The sequence below is a fragment of the Sprattus sprattus genome (assembly GCF_963457725.1).
Source record: "Sprattus sprattus genome assembly, chromosome: 2".
Lineage (NCBI taxonomy): Eukaryota > Metazoa > Chordata > Actinopteri > Clupeiformes > Clupeidae > Sprattus > Sprattus sprattus.
Window position 1 is genome coordinate 10,933,839 of NC_137921.1, and position 16,646 is coordinate 10,950,484.

Consider the following 16,646-nt stretch of genomic DNA (forward strand, 5'->3'; position numbering starts at 1 on the left):
ACACCTTTGTAAAAAACCAATTACCTCAAAACGCATCAAGAGATGCTCATCACTTCCATCCTGGCACAAGTGATTCTGGCCCTGATTGAAGCAGTCAGCTCAATGAAATGTCCAAGCCACCCATAGCATTTCAAACATACTTTCCTGTCAATTGAGCTGCACTTTAGGGAATGTATTTCATTAGGATTATTGCTCTGTGAGAATAGGCAGTCACTCTGGAGGTGATCAATAAAAGCTCTGCTGAGTGAGCTACAGAAGGAGAACAACAGAGGCCTGCTGCTCCACATGTGATGGACATCATGTCTGTGCTCTGTCAGGAGCTCAACAAAATGCAGTCATAACTTCAATGCATTATCATTACTTGTGTAAAACACCTGATATTCGCCCAACACACAAAGCCTTCGGACAAAGGCATACAACACTGATGTCTGTTCCAAAATGTCTGTGTGTGTTTAGTGTTACATTATGGAGGAACCTTCTACGCAACACATACAACATGCCATTTTTAAAACTATAGACTTTTTTAACCCAAACAGAATATAAAGGTTCCTAAACGTTTTGTTTTCAGTCTTTGCCAAAGCAATAAAGTCTCCTTACACATCAGCAGCACTAGGACTCCTAGAGCGAAACCGTAGTACTGCAGTATGTTTTCAAATGACATGCAGTTGACTGAGATCAAGGTTCTGGGCTTCCTCCTCCTTGGGACCTACCCTTTCTCTGGCAAATGCACAAGAACAGAAATGGTGTGATTTGTTTATATGCAGGTATATCTGTGCAGGCTGTGTTATAGTTTATGTTTTTGTTTGTGTAAGACACACATTCTATTTCTGTCCCTGTCTTAAGCAAACTTTGCAGTCAGACAGATTTGTCTGGTCTTAGAATTTTAACTTCAAATATTTAGAGACAGGTTGTTGGGATTTTAAAACTCCTGATTCACATGAACCTATACACAAAAGCAGGTCAGAATGGACAGAGAAATCATCGAGGGGTCTGTGGCGTCTGTGGTTGTGATTATCCTCACGGGTGACCTTTCCATGCCAATGACTTGTTTTATGTGCATGTTGCCCTGTACATGACCCCATGGAAATGGCAGACCCTTCTGGCAGCTCTTTTCCTGTCTCCCCGCCCCTCAAACCACAACAGACAACACTAAACCCAACCATTTTGTTTGTAGTTTTCGTAAACTGGAGAAAACAGATAAAATCGCAGTGGTTTACCACGGATTTGGACTTTCGACTGACGCTACCGAAATATGGCTAAGAAATACATATTTTTTAAAAAAACTGAAAGTAGTTGTGTTAACAATGACTGACTGGTTTTGGCTACAAATATTTCTGTTAAGGTATACGCAAAAGATTCTAATAAAACTGGACTGCTGAAAAGAACAGTCAGTCATTATAATAATGTAATAATAAGTTAGGTCAGATAAAGCCCAAGTTAACTTGAGGAAGGTCACGGTTTGTATAGTGTAGCAAATGGCCAGAAAGAACTCCCCTTAAATAACGTGGTTTAAGGCAATACAAATAAGACAAGTTTGTTCAACTAAAAAGTTATGCAGTAGACTAGCATTTATACACACAAGATCCAGTTAACTTTACTCGCCCATAGTCTACGTGAGCATTTCATTACCTATTTCGTTATTACATTTTCTAAATTTTCGCAATTTATTATTTCTTAAATGGGTGTTACATTTCATCGAAAGGTACAGAAACAAGCGTGTACACTTACCGCGAACGTTTTTAAATGTTGTCTAGGATCCATTTTAGCGAGCTGGGCGATAGGTGTACAGAACCCGCCACAAGGTAATCCACACTAAACAGCCTCAGAGCCTTACTCTCACAGATAAGGTCGGCAGCTGCGATTCCGGACAGTTAAGACTATATATGATGTAAATATATTGAGGCATTGTCAGGTCTTGCAGGCCATAAAACCCACTTTAATGACACCACGTGCTCAAAGTGAACCACTCACCAGCCCTGCTCCAGGCAACTAACATAAATAACCTTCAAAAGTTTAAAATACGTGAAAAGAAAGCTACAGAAAGGGATGTGTTTCAGGGGACATCGACCCTTGCTCAGAAAGTGTAATCGCGCAGTCAGCCCTGTCTGAGAGCATTTGGTCTCATTTGTAGGTAATGGAAATTGTACAGTGAAACCAAAGTTCCACGGTGAGTAATATTCATCTCTTAAACCGGGGAAGCGGGTTTAGCTGGTAGCGTAAGAGAAAAACAGAGGTAAACTTAATTTAGGCTGATCTGCTTGGGCATGATGTGGGCCTTCTTGTTAGGACTTAGCATTCGAAAATGACTGTTCAGATAGTCTATTACTTAACCTACGATATCTGTATTTCCACCCTTGAGCTGTGGAAAACGATTTGTTATGTTATGAAGCATTTTTGAAGCTGAATTGCGCTGTTTGAATCTGTGCTGCAGAATACCCTGAATTTCCGTTTAAGGCTTAAAGACTAAACTCACATGGTATTTCACTATTCACTATTTTTTCTCTGATGTTTGTTCCTTGGCCGTCTCATTAGTCTAACATGTGAAAAAAAGTTGTTTTGCATCCAGACCTTTTGGAACACAAAATACAGTTATCCAATCGTAATGCTGAATTACTGGAGCGTTTAATTATCTGGTCAAAACTATGTAGGCTAATGATGCTGCTAAATACAATAACATTACAAACCTGAAAATTACAGAAAGATGCTCAGAATTTGACATTTTTATGCCAACCACGTATATCGGATGAAATGATTTGACCATTAAAAGGCCACTGTAGAAATACGCATTCACACTTCCTTGTAGGTCTGCTTTAACAGGAAGCAGTCGTGATTGTTTGAAGGGTGCAAGGAAACGCAGTGAAGTTTTATTGGTGTCGTAAAGTTTTATTAGCATCTGTCTGGGAGCATGAGCAACTGTAAATAATGCGCGAGTTAATTGAGGCAGGCGGTGTTTCGCTGTATAACTCATAGGTGCTTCCGTTTTAAAATACGTTTTACAGTGGGATATCCTCGTTCTAAAAATAGACTGACCTACATGTCTCCATCAGTCAACATATCCCTTGTGTCATTAGGGATATTCCGAGTACGTACGGGGGTGAGTGACACACCTTGGTAAGTTAACTCTGAGTAGGCCTACGTGGTAACTTCTCATAAGAGTCCTATTGCTTCATTCTCATATCGGACTCTTCCTTTAGGTTTACCACTTAATCTGAGTTAACGTACCCATGTTTATCACTTAACCGAGCACTTGGAATAACCCCCGGAGATATATCCACATGCTGCTTAAAAAGTAGGCCTCTCTAATAAACCGGAATAGGGCAGGCCTATTTGACTTGTCATGACGAATGCTTTTAGGTCGGTAAGAGACACCTTATATTTCGATACATTTTTAAGGATTTGTCTGCAACAATGCCAGTCCCAGCTATGTAGCTTAAAGTTGAGCATGGTTGAGTATGGATAGAAAACACACCACAAATAAAAAACGATCCAATGGGAATCCAGACAGGTTTATTGAAGGAACTTTTCAACCAAACAACTCAAAACAATTCCAAGCGCCAAACAAGTCCATTTGCAGTTACAAAAGTTGCATTATATGAAGACATTTAGGCCCCTTTATGGAGACATTCATAGCCCACCATCATGTCTATACAAGTAGATGCAGGAAAGCCACTGGTCCTGTAAACTCATGTCACGTGAATTCCATAGCTTACCGAGAACGCACTTTATTTTTTCAACAGTCGTTTGTATGTTGAAATTATGAAATGTACCTAACACCAAGTCCACACGACTATCTGAAATATTCCACATTTGAGGTCTCGGGGTTCTTGATGAGTAGTCTATACAAACTAAAATATGCGCATTTGCATATGAACAACCACACTGTGATGACGATAACAACCACTATAATAAAATGTATAAAAGAAAGAATTTCATGAGACTACATTATACCATGATGTAAACTTAACAGCAAATTGGTGTAAGCCTTCACATGCTAAATTTAACAATGGCCTTGACAAATAAAGGTGGGTGCATCTTTGGACTAGAAAGTGCCCATTCGTGCTAACACCCTCCATTTGTGACTCAGAAATAGCCATCCTTTTCGAAAGTAACTAATTACATTTATATAATAAGACCAAAGTTAAAAACACACAGTATACTATAGTGCTGCAACTGGAATCCCTACACGAAAAACAAATAATTTACTCTTTAAATATACATTTGACACATTTCAAACATATGCTTATTTGTGTTATTGTCTTTCCTTGATTTCAACAATAGGAGTACTACACCAGATTTCATAGCGATTCTTTCACTTTCGGTTTTGTATCCTTCTTCCACTTCATGCGTCTGTTTTGGAACCAAATTTTAATTTGCCTCTCGTTCAGACACAGGTTAGTGGCAATCTCGATACGCCTGCGCCGTGTGAGGTACCGGTTGAAATGGAATTCTTTCTCCAACTCCAATGTCTGGTAGCGGGTGTAACTGGTTCGTGACCGTTTACCCTCGGATTCTGAAGTGGTATCAGAAAAATATGGGTTACAATCTTAGAATAAAGCCAGTTGAAACGAAGAAACCATGACGGATCCTGTTTGTAGTTTAATGGCATACTGTTTTTTTTCATGACATGAATGACAAATAATGGCACCTGTTGATGTGACATGAGGGTGTTGCTACTTTTTCAGTGTAAGATATAATTTTATATGTTAAGTTGCCCACATGCTCTGCTGAACAGACTGCCTGCACAAAACGGTCCTTTTAAAATATTAGGGTTGTTGTATATTGTTGTTATAAGCGAATATCTTCAACTTGTTGCAAGAATGTAATGGATTGGAGCCTTGTTCATGCAAATGAATCCAAGGAAATTAAAAGGAGAATACAGGTCAATGTCAGTGATCAACACAAATGTATGCGTATGGATGAGGTAAATGTAATGGCAGAACTGTTTGTAACTAGCTTTGTAACTAACTACATCCCCTTAGCCAAAAGCCTTACTCTCACCGTATGCAGCTTATGAAAGTCTGCCATTGTGCTTCAACCCCTTCTGCATCAACTAATATCAATAAGAGCCAAAGTTTTTTTTTCCAGAGATGCGTTTCAACCTCCGAGGGTGAATAGTTCACAATGAGGTCACGACAGTGTGATCACTACAGTACAACTTAAAAAATGCCTCTAAAACAACAATGAGATATGACAGGTCTTGTTATAAGAGAGTATATGTATTCAAAATGTTTGTTTGTGGTTTTAACAATTTTGGCTGTCCTATCCAATTACGCTACAAACATAAATTTGATCACAGATCACCTCTTAACAGGACAGGTTTACGAGCTATAAAAGGCTTTGTCATAAAAATTTACGACCAAGAGTTTTATTATTTCCTGCGTTTGGCCTGCACAAGGCAACTGAGGAGCAAAAACTATGAATGAAAGAGAAACAGGCAGGGAGATGTGGCGAAGATTGAGAATGATAGCCATTTTTGTAGTTTCTGAAATACATTATATAGACTTTACCGTGACTCATGTGTAGCTTGGTCATCCAGGGATATATCTGTGGCGGATTCGAATTCGAATCCTGGATCGAATTGTTTTGTTGATTTTTTACAGTTTCCACTCTGATCTCGTTTCCTCGGTTCTTGCAGCTGGGCTTCGCTGTCACCTCCATAGCTCCTTGAACATGTTGGTTCAGCAATTCAAAATTGTTAGAGTTGTGCGAGTTTGAGATCTTGATGTTGGGGGCGCCCACAACTGAGCACGAATGGGACCGAGGGTGCTCGGGTGGCGCGTTGGTCCGGACGCAGAGGCTTGCACTCATCTCCTCCCGTTTCGGGGAGTTACAGGAAGCCTGTTCAGCGATGTTTCCGCTTAGATCCAGCCCTTCGTGGCAGTAATTATTCTGCTGGAGCTCGGAGAGAGAACCATAGTTCCCAAAAGTGTGCATGCTGTAAGAAGAAGCGTCATGCGCTTGCTTATAAAAGGAGTTCGCAACATAAGAACTCATTATATCTGAAAAATAAAACAGGATCAGAGAATTGACCCCTGCAATCCACACTGCAGCATGGGCAGTAAAATAGCGGATAAAGTAAGCTCCACACCTGCTATTCTTGATTTCACTGTTTATTGCTTTTGATTTGTGTCTCTTTGGAAGTTGGAAGGATTTTGTCCTTAAAATACGTGGATTTATAGGTGGGGGAATCATTTCCCTTTTTTCTTGATTCGACGTGCACTGCCCAAATAAGGGATGCTTAAATAGAATCACGTGCAAATGTTGGCCAGTCATAATTTGGCTTGATCCCCAGGCGGTTGGAGATGGATGAAGAAAACGTGTCCGACAACTTCGTGGTGAGGGGATCTTGGGGCTTGGGTGAAAGGGGAGAGATGGTAAGCCAAGAGCGTCATCTGGTGTTTGCTTCTGGGCAAAGCGGTCCCATCCACTGGCCACCCGTGTCACTTCGGCTTCTATTGTCATAAGATTGTGGCGCAGCGCAAGGACAAGATTTTCCATAGAGAGCACTGTTTTAATTTGCAGTGTTCATTTTTCTTTCCATTATTTTCCACCATTAATGCTATTTTACATAGTAGGCCTTACCACTACCACGAAGGACAAAACTAGGCTCATCATGATGCTGCTAATAACAGACTTGCTACTTTCATTTTTTATTACAACTGAGCTTTGATTCTTCTGTCCTATATGATTCTGCTATTGTTTCAACATCTCATGACGGATTCTGGCGTGTTCTTCTAGCATTTATGCATCATTGTAACCCGATAAACATATTAAATAGAAGAAATTCCACTCTGTTATATTCGTGTCGTTCTGTTACATGAGTAGGATGTCCCTGTCTTCCTGTTGTGCCCTGACTCTGAGGGCATCTAGTGCTAAAAACATGCTAATACTAATGTGTTTTGAAACGAATGTTGATTATACACACACACACACACACACACACACACACACACACACACACACACACACACACACACACAAACATACACACACACAGACACACTGCTTAACTTCCCTTAAGCCTTTCCGTATCTCCGTGTACTATTGGGGAAAAAATGTCCAACACCACCTTCAAAGTCATAGGGAATACTGTGGGGAAGCCACTTCACTGTAGCGGCTTAAAGAAGCTATCGGCCTCTCTGGCACATACTGTGCGAATTTGGAAAATGAATGCAAAAATGTCAAACAATGTGAAACATTTTTATTAAATAAAGCACAATTTAAAACACCACTTCACATAAAAATGAGATTATTTGTCCTGTATAGTTTTAATGACACACTTCAAAGCCTTTGTCTGGGCAATTTGTCCTGTACAAGCCCGTATAAAGTGTGCTTCACACTTAATAAGGAAACGGCAAACGAAACGCCGTACTCCATACTTGAGCAGTGGATGGATATATAATATCTACAAATATATGAACAGTCGAATATAGATAGTGTAGATCGTCCATCAGGACAATCATCGTAATCATGGAAAATTATCTTCATAGAACATTATTTCAATAACAGCAAGAACATAAAAAATAAAATAAAAAATATGCATGTAATTCAGTTAACATTTGGAATGATTGCTGAGGTGCATTGTTTGCAGAATCTTCTATAAGGCAAATGTACTGGTAGCACTGGTCAAATGTTTATCAATGATTTCAGTTTCAGTTTTGGCGACAAGATACAAATGGCACTATCAAGCACACAACGTTGCATATCCTCCCGCTGTCGATTCAAACTGCAAAATTGCACTAAATGTAAAAACTGCAGCTGTTGCAGTTTCTCAACATGCGTGCGTGCTGGTGTGTATGCGTGCACGTGCTTGCGTTATGTACTTATGCGAGAGTGAGTTTGTGCGCCTGCAAGTGGGTACATGCGCGCATGAGGTGGTGAAACAGAGGAACTTAATAACAATGTTGATCATGCATTAATGTGTACAATTTCGTGAACATTAGGTAGTTATGTTGCTGTTCTACTAAGTGTTCAGAATGCAGAAATTCGGAGAATGAGGATCAATCTTTCTCCTTTTTCTCCTCTGGCTCTTTTTCAACACTCTCTTTGTCTGCCTCTGGAGATACAACTGTGGATTCACTCGCCGTTATTGTGGAGGTCAAGTTGCTCTCCTTTTTCCATTTCATACGGCGGTTCTGGAACCAGATTTTGATCTGGCGTTCCGTTAAGCAGAGCGCGTTGGCAATCTCAATGCGTCTTCGTCTCGTCAAATACCGATTGAAGTGGAATTCTTTCTCCAGTTCCAGTGTCTGGTACCGGGAGTATATCTGGCGACCTCTGCGTCTGTCTGCACCAAAGCCAACTCCTGCTCAATGTGGATCATAAAATCAGAGTAAATATAAAAATTAGAGGGTGGGAAATACAACACAATAATAATAGAGACAAATCATTTGTTTAAAATACATATAGCTACATTCAAACGCTGACCAAATCCAACACATCCCATATACAATAAGTGACATTTACTGCTTACACAGAAAATAACCCCAGCTTGTAATATTTTGAAGTGGAAACTTGTGAGACGTGATCATTGCTTTCCATAAAAAAATAATCCATATCGCTATGGATCGCAAACTTAGTGTAATAGACTAGGCGATAATTCGCACTATGCGCATTTTAAGAACTAAATATTTACACGTTTTAGTTTCCTGGTGCTAAAAGAGAGGGCCAAATGGGAAACTCCTCTTTGAAAAAGGGCCTTTATTGTCAAACCATTCAGCAGTGGTTTATGGGGCCATAAAAAGTATCTCACACTGTTGCTGGGACATATAGTAAAACCAGCCCATTCTCTCCCCAAGTCCTAGTAAAAACTTACCAGTGTGCGAGTTCATGCGCTGCATCCATGGATATATGTGAACGTTGCCTTTCTGCTCCTGCGCTCCATTCCTGGCTGGATCCAAGTTGTAGTCCTGAGTTATGTGGCTCTGGCCATTAAGTCCCAAGCTTGTTTGTCTGCAGCTAGGGAGCACATCTTTTTCTTGGAGAAATATATTAGATCCATAGTCGTATGGTCCTCGACCCGTCCCAAATACGTTATCTTGGGGTGAATAAAAGGGCGAAGCGTAAATCCGGTTTTGACTCATGGGAGAGCTGTAGGACGAGAAATGCCTGACTGGGTCATAGCCGCTCGAGTTTAGGGACACATTAGGTAGAACTTCTTGACCACCAGATACATGGCAGGGGAGCGACGAGTTCGCAAAATACGAATTCATACCTTCCCTATCGGCCTCACGTGTGCGCTTCCTCCTTTCTTGTTTTCTCCTTGTCTTTCCCTCACTCTCACAGTAAGGATACTACTTTCAGGGCCAGTGTGTGTTTTTCTATCGCATGAGGTAGCAACCTCCCGGCGTCTCCGGCTCTTTCAGGTGATATACAGATTTCAATATTATTAATTTCCAGACTCCAGTTAAGACGGTCAAACCAAGTGTTATAGCTAAGGTTGGCTCAAAGAGGGACAATATGACAGTGTCACATGACCATTTCCCACCAATTGTAAGCGGGGAGTGCTGCAGAACATGTAGCTTGTATCCTCATAGCCCTCTGGTAAAAGCACATAAAGCTTTAAGAAAACACGCAAGCGCACGCATGCACGCGCACGGCAGCTCACAGAGTCGCTCTCTTCCTCTCTCTCTCTCGCACACGCACGCCACCGCGCGCACACAGCCACACACGCGCGCGGTCTGTATGAAAAGGATGCATCGTAAAGGATTTATAGTAGAATTAAAAAAAAGAATAAGATAAGTGGAAATCTAAGTATAATTCACAGTACAGTAAATTACAGCACGGTTGGTATTACAGTGCTGTAGGTACACCATGGTCGGTATTTTTCTTAAAATTTTACAGGGACAGTTTAATGAATTTCAAGTTATTATGGCATAATAGTCAAAATAAGGTATCCCAAAAGAAAGCCCTCTATCTAAGAATTTGCATGCCTATTTAAAGTTTATTGTTTTATCTGTAAATTCATCGCTGGTTATGAATTACTTATGAACTACAGGGCCTATTACACGTCAATGGATTTCAATACTTCCCCCTTACAATTGGTGGAATCAGTTAAATCACATTGATTGTCAATACTAGAAACAGTAGGTTTAAACAACAACCTGCACAAATAAATAACGTAAATTGTAGCGCTGGGAGGGCCAATATTTAATCACTTCAATCGCTAGCAATAGTTTTTCTAAATGTAGCCTATTTATTATAGCCAAATTCCTGACGGTTTTGTTCACAATTCCATCTACTCGTATCCCGCTGATGTCTGCTCTGTTTGACTGCTGATGCTCCTCAGTGGGGAAAAATATTACGTATTTTACAGATATCACGTATTTTCCCTGCCTCGTTTGTAAAGTGTTGTTATCTAATGTGTTAAGCTGTCTTTTTGCCACATCAATGTCAAAACCAACAAGCGATTCCAAACTTTACCCGACAGCGAACCGTGTGCCAGTTACATCACATGTCATCTATACTTCCATGTCGTAAGATAACATATAATGTATACAGAAAATGTAAAACGTAAAATGTCAGGAATACCAGGGCTAACAGAAACATCACCACTGGCTTGGGGCTGGATTCGCGTAATACTGGTCAATCTAAAAAATAACAGATTGATCCATAAGGCCTGTATAATATGTTGGAGTTATTTTCAGTGTACATACGTTTAATGAAAGTCACATCTGGGGTACTACGCACTGTTTATACACACGTATTAGTGGTATGAACATATGCAACAACAGGCTATCCGAACATGAAGCTGGCAGTGTTGGGTAGCCTACACTGCGCCTGTACTGAGAGATTCAATGCGTATTGGTGATTGTTGTTCTGAGAGACGATCTCCCCAAATGTATGACAAAATGCCTATTTGGCCTACAATTATAAACGGTGGAGTAGTAATCAGTGTTTAGGCAAAATTGTCAAAGTAATAACGATCCAAAAAACAATGTAAATACTTTAACCTGGCAGTGTATGTAACCAACTCCTTAGCTCAATAGGTCTGTCTCCATTAAGTATACCTCAGACGGTTCATTTATTGTAATATATATGCAATTGTCTGGCACCCACGCAACACGAAATTACAAAGCAGACCAATCTCACGGTCTTCATAAAAGCTATACTATGCATTGTCTTATAGTTAAATGATAATCCAGGACTGATGTGACATAAACATCAAACAACTGCATCATTCATCCGACAGATACAATACATAACGTGACTAAAGACTGGTGTCTATAACCAAGTGATTACCTTGCAGCCTACAGAGATACGCTGTTCACACAAATGCGGCACTTTGTTTTTCAATAAAGCGATAGTGCTATGATGCTCTAAGATTATGATCTGAGATCATAATCGGAGAAGGCCCTTTACAAGTGTACTACTGACCCATTGAATAGTAGAGCACACCAAACCAACTGGGCTTTCGACATAAGTATGTGACTGTGGAGAAAGGCTTGTAAGTGTTTTATTGCCGCCCTTAAGACAAATCACGTGGGCATGCCTGTGCATATGCAGCTGTAATAAAAGAACCAGTTTGACTCATTCCTTTCAGATTTAAAAAAAGAAACAGACATAGTCTGTATTCGTGTGTCACAACACCGTTTTGTACTCTTTGTTAATAAAACTAAGGCTACATTTGTATTAAACCATTATTTTAAGCCTAAAATGTAAGCTGTTCTCTTACTCGATTAAAAATACTATCACAACCCCAATAAAATTGCTAATTATAATACGGAGCGATTATGACAAAGAAATAGAGACAATAAGACTCAGATACAAAAAGGAAACGGTAAACGACCTGTGGCATTTTCTCCTTAAAACTAGACTTTCTTTCTCCTTAAAATGACGCTTTCAATATTTTCCTTACGACAAATAATTTCTTCTACCACCAACATATACTGTGCATCAGGAGCCATTCGTCACCAACACTGAGAGGCCCAATAGTATTACTTCTGCTAAGCCTATAAAACCTACAAACCCCTATGCCATATGGCTCACTTTCAAGGAAAGCAAGCGCCGAAACACGAGTTTGTAACATTTCCACAAAGATGTTTTTCAACGAAAATTAGATCATTTTAGTCCTGCAGTGGATGGGTGGGGCCTCAGGACTTTACCTATTTGATGAAGCCTTTGAGCAGAGGTGTATCGTCTTTAGAGGGATGAAAAATAAAGGATCCACCAATAGCAACACAATCAGAAATCGCAAGTACATTGGGAGTTGCTTGTGTTATTATCGTCAGTGTCAGAATCTCCCTCACGCTCGCTCGCTCCCTAACACACGCACACACACACACACACACACACACACACACACACACACACACACACTCACACACACACACACACACACACACACACACACACACACACACACACACACACAAACACACAGCGCCACACAGCACATAATGTGAAAGATGCGGAAATGTTTAGTCATATTACTTGCGAACTAAATGTGTTCGTACTAAATTCCTAACTAAATGTGTAATACCTTCTTATCTTATTACATGGACAATACAAGGACAATATCATGTAAAGTAATTACACACAAACAGGTTAGCGGCTATAGCGTTGAATACATTAATTGAATATTGTTGCCAAAATGTATAAACTGTAGGACCGATATGTGATTACATTAATCTCTCTTTTTCTCTCTAGGTCTCAGACGACAAGGTGTGGAAGCCATGCTTCGAAATGGCCTTCTGTAGATGTCTTGGATATAAAATGTCGTTTTAATTGTTATGTGTACGGCATCTTTGTTTTAAACGAATTTTCTATATTATTGTATAGCGTTATAGTTGCTTTAAATCCCATGCAAATAAACAACTTGTTTGCAGACATGAAATGGAAATGATATACCGCTGATCAAGACCGCGTTTCCCAGTTTTGATGTAGGTTAAGTAGTACTAGGGCCCAAAAGTTCCAAAAGGAAAAACCTTCGCGACAGGCAAGGCAGGTGTTTAATGTGAACAACATTGTATATGCTGGAACATCAACAACAAATATACACAATAGGCCTATAAAAATGTTTTCCAATCAGGAGAACTACTCAAGTCACTCGGTATTTGCACAAGGTTACTATCATTTATGGCAGTATATTTTCACCAAATTTGGCTGACTGTAAAATATTGCAATGTAGATTGATAATAAAATACTGGCAGAAGGGTTGCAGTTTAGGCTACTGTTAATTTGACAGTTCACCTATATACACTATATGTTACTGTGATAACACCATGTAGTGATTACAGTACACTGGTGTATTTTCTTGATTTTTAGGTAGACTACTCGCAGGAAGGTTGCCAGTAGGCTACATTACCGTTTTATAAGCTTAATTTACAGTTTATTACTGGGGATTCTAATCTTTAAAAAAAATAGTTGCTTCACGCGTTCGTATTCAGAATTTGACTGTTTTCTGCAGAATTTTGTTACAGTGCAGAGTTTTATGTTCAATGATTTTGCTTTTGTTACATATTAAACAAAAATCATTTAAATCGAACGTCTGCTTCTGCTTTCTGAGTGGGCACAAGGTGGCAGTATTGCCAACACGAAATTAAATATGTGTGTGTATGTATGTGTGTGTGTGTGTGTGTGTGTGTGTGTGTGTGTGTGTGTGTGTGTGTGTGTGTGTGTGTGTGTGTGTGTGTGTGTGTGTGTGTGTGTGTGTGTGTGTGTGTGTGTGTGTGTGTGTGTGTGTGTGTGTGTGTGAGAGAGAGTGGAGAAAGATGGAGACAGGAAGACAGAAGAGGCACTGCTGATTCAGCAGATAATTCTCACAGGCACTGCAGAAGACAAAGGGGTCTTACCACTCCTGTGATGGCATCACTGAGTTACTGCCATCACCTAAAATCGAATTTTCATGTCCCTGTTTTTAAATTTAGCTTTGGTGCTGATGGCAAAAATGACTATCAACAGAGATAATTGTGTATTCTTAGACTACCCAACAATTTTGGCTCAAATAGCCCTCTAATTTGGTTCTACATCAGCAAACGAGCTGGAATGAACATGAACGTCCGTGCAACCATCACATCACAGGGAAATTGTCATGTAACCCTTAGACAGTGGTGTTGTGTTTGGTACATTTATCACACTTCATTTTCTCAAAATGTCTGTGTGGGGGGTGGGCGTGCGGATATTCGGGCGTATCTCCAAGTGAGCGAGCGCGCGCGTCTGATGCAGGCACATGAGTGTGTCTGCGGTCGTGGGTGTGAATGTGTTTTGGACAGGGCGTTTAGAAAAACATATATGCAGTGACGCATGCTCTTCCGCCCACAAGTAGCTGATGAAGCTGACATCACAAGGAAGGATTTACAAAAATAACTAAATAACTTGAAACCTCAGTGACAAGATATATAAAGCAGTGTACTAGCAAAACGGTCACGTGACTATGGACAACTGGTAAACAGACAACATATCCATAGCTGCACGCTTTTGATGGAAGCTTTTCCCAATAACAAAACAAAACCCAAATCCTCCACAGCCACAAATACCTATGCAGGTATGTCAGACAAAATGGCAAGCAATCAGATTAAGAGTCGACTCCTTCTAATGATAAAACCCTGACCGCTATCTTTACACCACTGTGCGCCTTACTGGCCAGACCTCTCATTTCAATCACACCTTTCCCAAGCCCTCTCATTTCGAAACCCACAACTGTTTAATATTAATTTAATTAATAAACACAATCTCAAAAATGTTGAATACGACCTAACAGTGGATTATGAAAAAATTTAAAATGTAAAGGACAGGCTCACAGGCTCACAGGTTTCACACAAACGCATTGACGCTAAATCCACAACGCGATCAGCGTCTAGATCTAGACTAAGAACCGTGACGAGTTGGCTATTCACTGATGCTGTAAACTTATAATGGTCAATCAAAGCGCACATTTTGATGTACTGACCATTGGGTAAACTTCCAAGCCAATAAGGAGTCAGAATAGCTTACTTACCCACGTTTTCGCAGTTGTTTGTGTGACGAATGGCTGCCAATCAGTGGCAAGCTCGCTGGGAAAGACAACTCAGTGGCTGTTTCGCTGGCTATCTTTTCAAATGGTCAAACGCAAAACTGCAATATGACCCAAAAATGGAGACAGTAGTCTTCAATGCCCGCTTATCTCCTAAGCACTCTGAACTCCACTTCCAGGATAGGATGAGATGTTTAACAGGAGGCGGTGACTGTAGCGGGGCCATTACTTGCAACGAGTCAAATGGTATCGGATGCCTAATCAACAACACCAAATAAAACTAATTCACTTCTTGGTTAAAAGATAGAAAGCACAGGGGGTGTTGTGACGCATTCGTTGTAACCGCGACCGGTAGAAGGACGTATTTGTGAGGAAGACAACGACATAAAGTTCATGTTCATGGAGCGATGACACGTGACCTGCAGAAACCAATGGGAGAAGCGATTCAGTCGTAAACTTTTATTACTCAGCTGTAAATTCCCCTCCAAACAACTAGGAATGTCTTGCGTTTTCACCCTCTCCCCCCTCGTCTTAGTTCTTACTGCCATGTTGTGCAGACTGGTGCCTTCTCATATGAAACTAATAACGTAATGAAAGCGTGGACGTCCGATGGTTCTGTCATAGAAGGTAACGTTAGATGGTTTTGACTGTGGCAAACACGGTGCTGGACTAGGGCCTGAAGTAGGTTAGTATCCTGCTGTGGTGGTGATGGCAAAAACAGCAGACGAATTAATGTTCGTGTTGCTGATGGCGATTATGGTGGTAATTTTATGTATTAGGGCTACTGACAAACACTACTGCCCAAACTTTCTGATTCTTTTTGCGTACCTTCGACTGTCAATCATCACTTCTCACAAGATGTCAAGCGGAAGGATAGAACTCCGTCATAGGCCAAAACATATTTTTCTATGCTAAACTTTTGAATATATAGCCAGACTAGATATGACGAGCAAAAAAGATATATAACCTATGCATACATATATTACAAGGGAGAGAGATGATATTTTAAAACAAAGATGACGGGGTAGACCCTGTGCTAAGAGATGTCATTGCTCTCCATCCATCGCAGAGGCGGGTGCCACCAACGGAAAGAACAGAAGAAGCCTTGCCTTACACGATTTTTATTTTACTTAAAACATGCAACCATCATGGAGCATAATGGCACCCCACATTCGTTCTACGTATAAATGTGTAACTATTTCACGACTGCATTGCTTCAGAATATATATTTCACATGTTCAATCATGTTCAATCATGTTCAATGCCATTGTATGTTGTAACCACTTTTATTAGGCCGTTAGAGTTGGAATTAATTGGAAATTCACACCCATTAGTCTTGGTACCATATCCAGTAGGCTTATTTCTGTCCAATAACTTGTTAGTTTGTGCAACTATTGTGAAGTACATTGGCAAGTATTTCAGTTTAAAAATAACATGCAATTACAGTCGTTAGGAACTTCTTCCATCTCTGCATCTCCACACACTCATTACTATTATTAATATTATCTATTATTATCTCCATACACTCATCACACATGAATTACTCCCAAAATTGTCATTTTGTAGACATAAAACAGGTCTCAAATGAAACGGCGAACCTAATGCCTTGCAATGACGCCAGAACCTTGTTTGTGGAACAGTGCAAATAGGAGTATTCTTACACCAAATTCGACAAAGTTGCAATCATCATCAA

At 40.2% G+C, this 16,646-nt stretch overlaps 3 protein-coding genes across 4 annotated transcripts in view; all 3 read right to left on the reverse strand.

Moving 5' to 3' along the window:
• hoxc3a (homeobox C3a) overlaps positions 1-15,736 on the reverse strand; it is a 42,857-nt gene extending 27,121 nt beyond the window's left edge. For both annotated transcript variants that reach the window (XM_080833030.1, XM_080833029.1), the window contains exon 1: positions 14,939-15,736. The gene's annotated coding sequence lies outside the window, so the exon portion shown is untranslated. The remainder of the gene's footprint in view (positions 1-14,938) is intronic.
• hoxc5a (homeobox C5a) lies at positions 4,023-5,994 on the reverse strand (the record flags this gene model as incomplete). Its single annotated transcript, XM_080833591.1, has 2 exons — positions 4,023-4,510; positions 5,508-5,994. 2 exons carry the CDS (start codon positions 5,992-5,994, stop codon positions 4,296-4,298), a joined length of 702 nt encoding a protein of 233 aa, XP_080689717.1. The 3' UTR covers positions 4,023-4,295.
• On the reverse strand, positions 8,001-9,212 carry hoxc6a (homeobox C6a; the record flags this gene model as incomplete). Its single annotated transcript, XM_080858206.1, has 2 exons — positions 8,001-8,305; positions 8,816-9,212. 2 exons carry the CDS (start codon positions 9,210-9,212, stop codon positions 8,001-8,003), a joined length of 702 nt encoding a protein of 233 aa, XP_080714332.1.
• Positions 15,737-16,646: the final 910 nt, after the last annotated feature.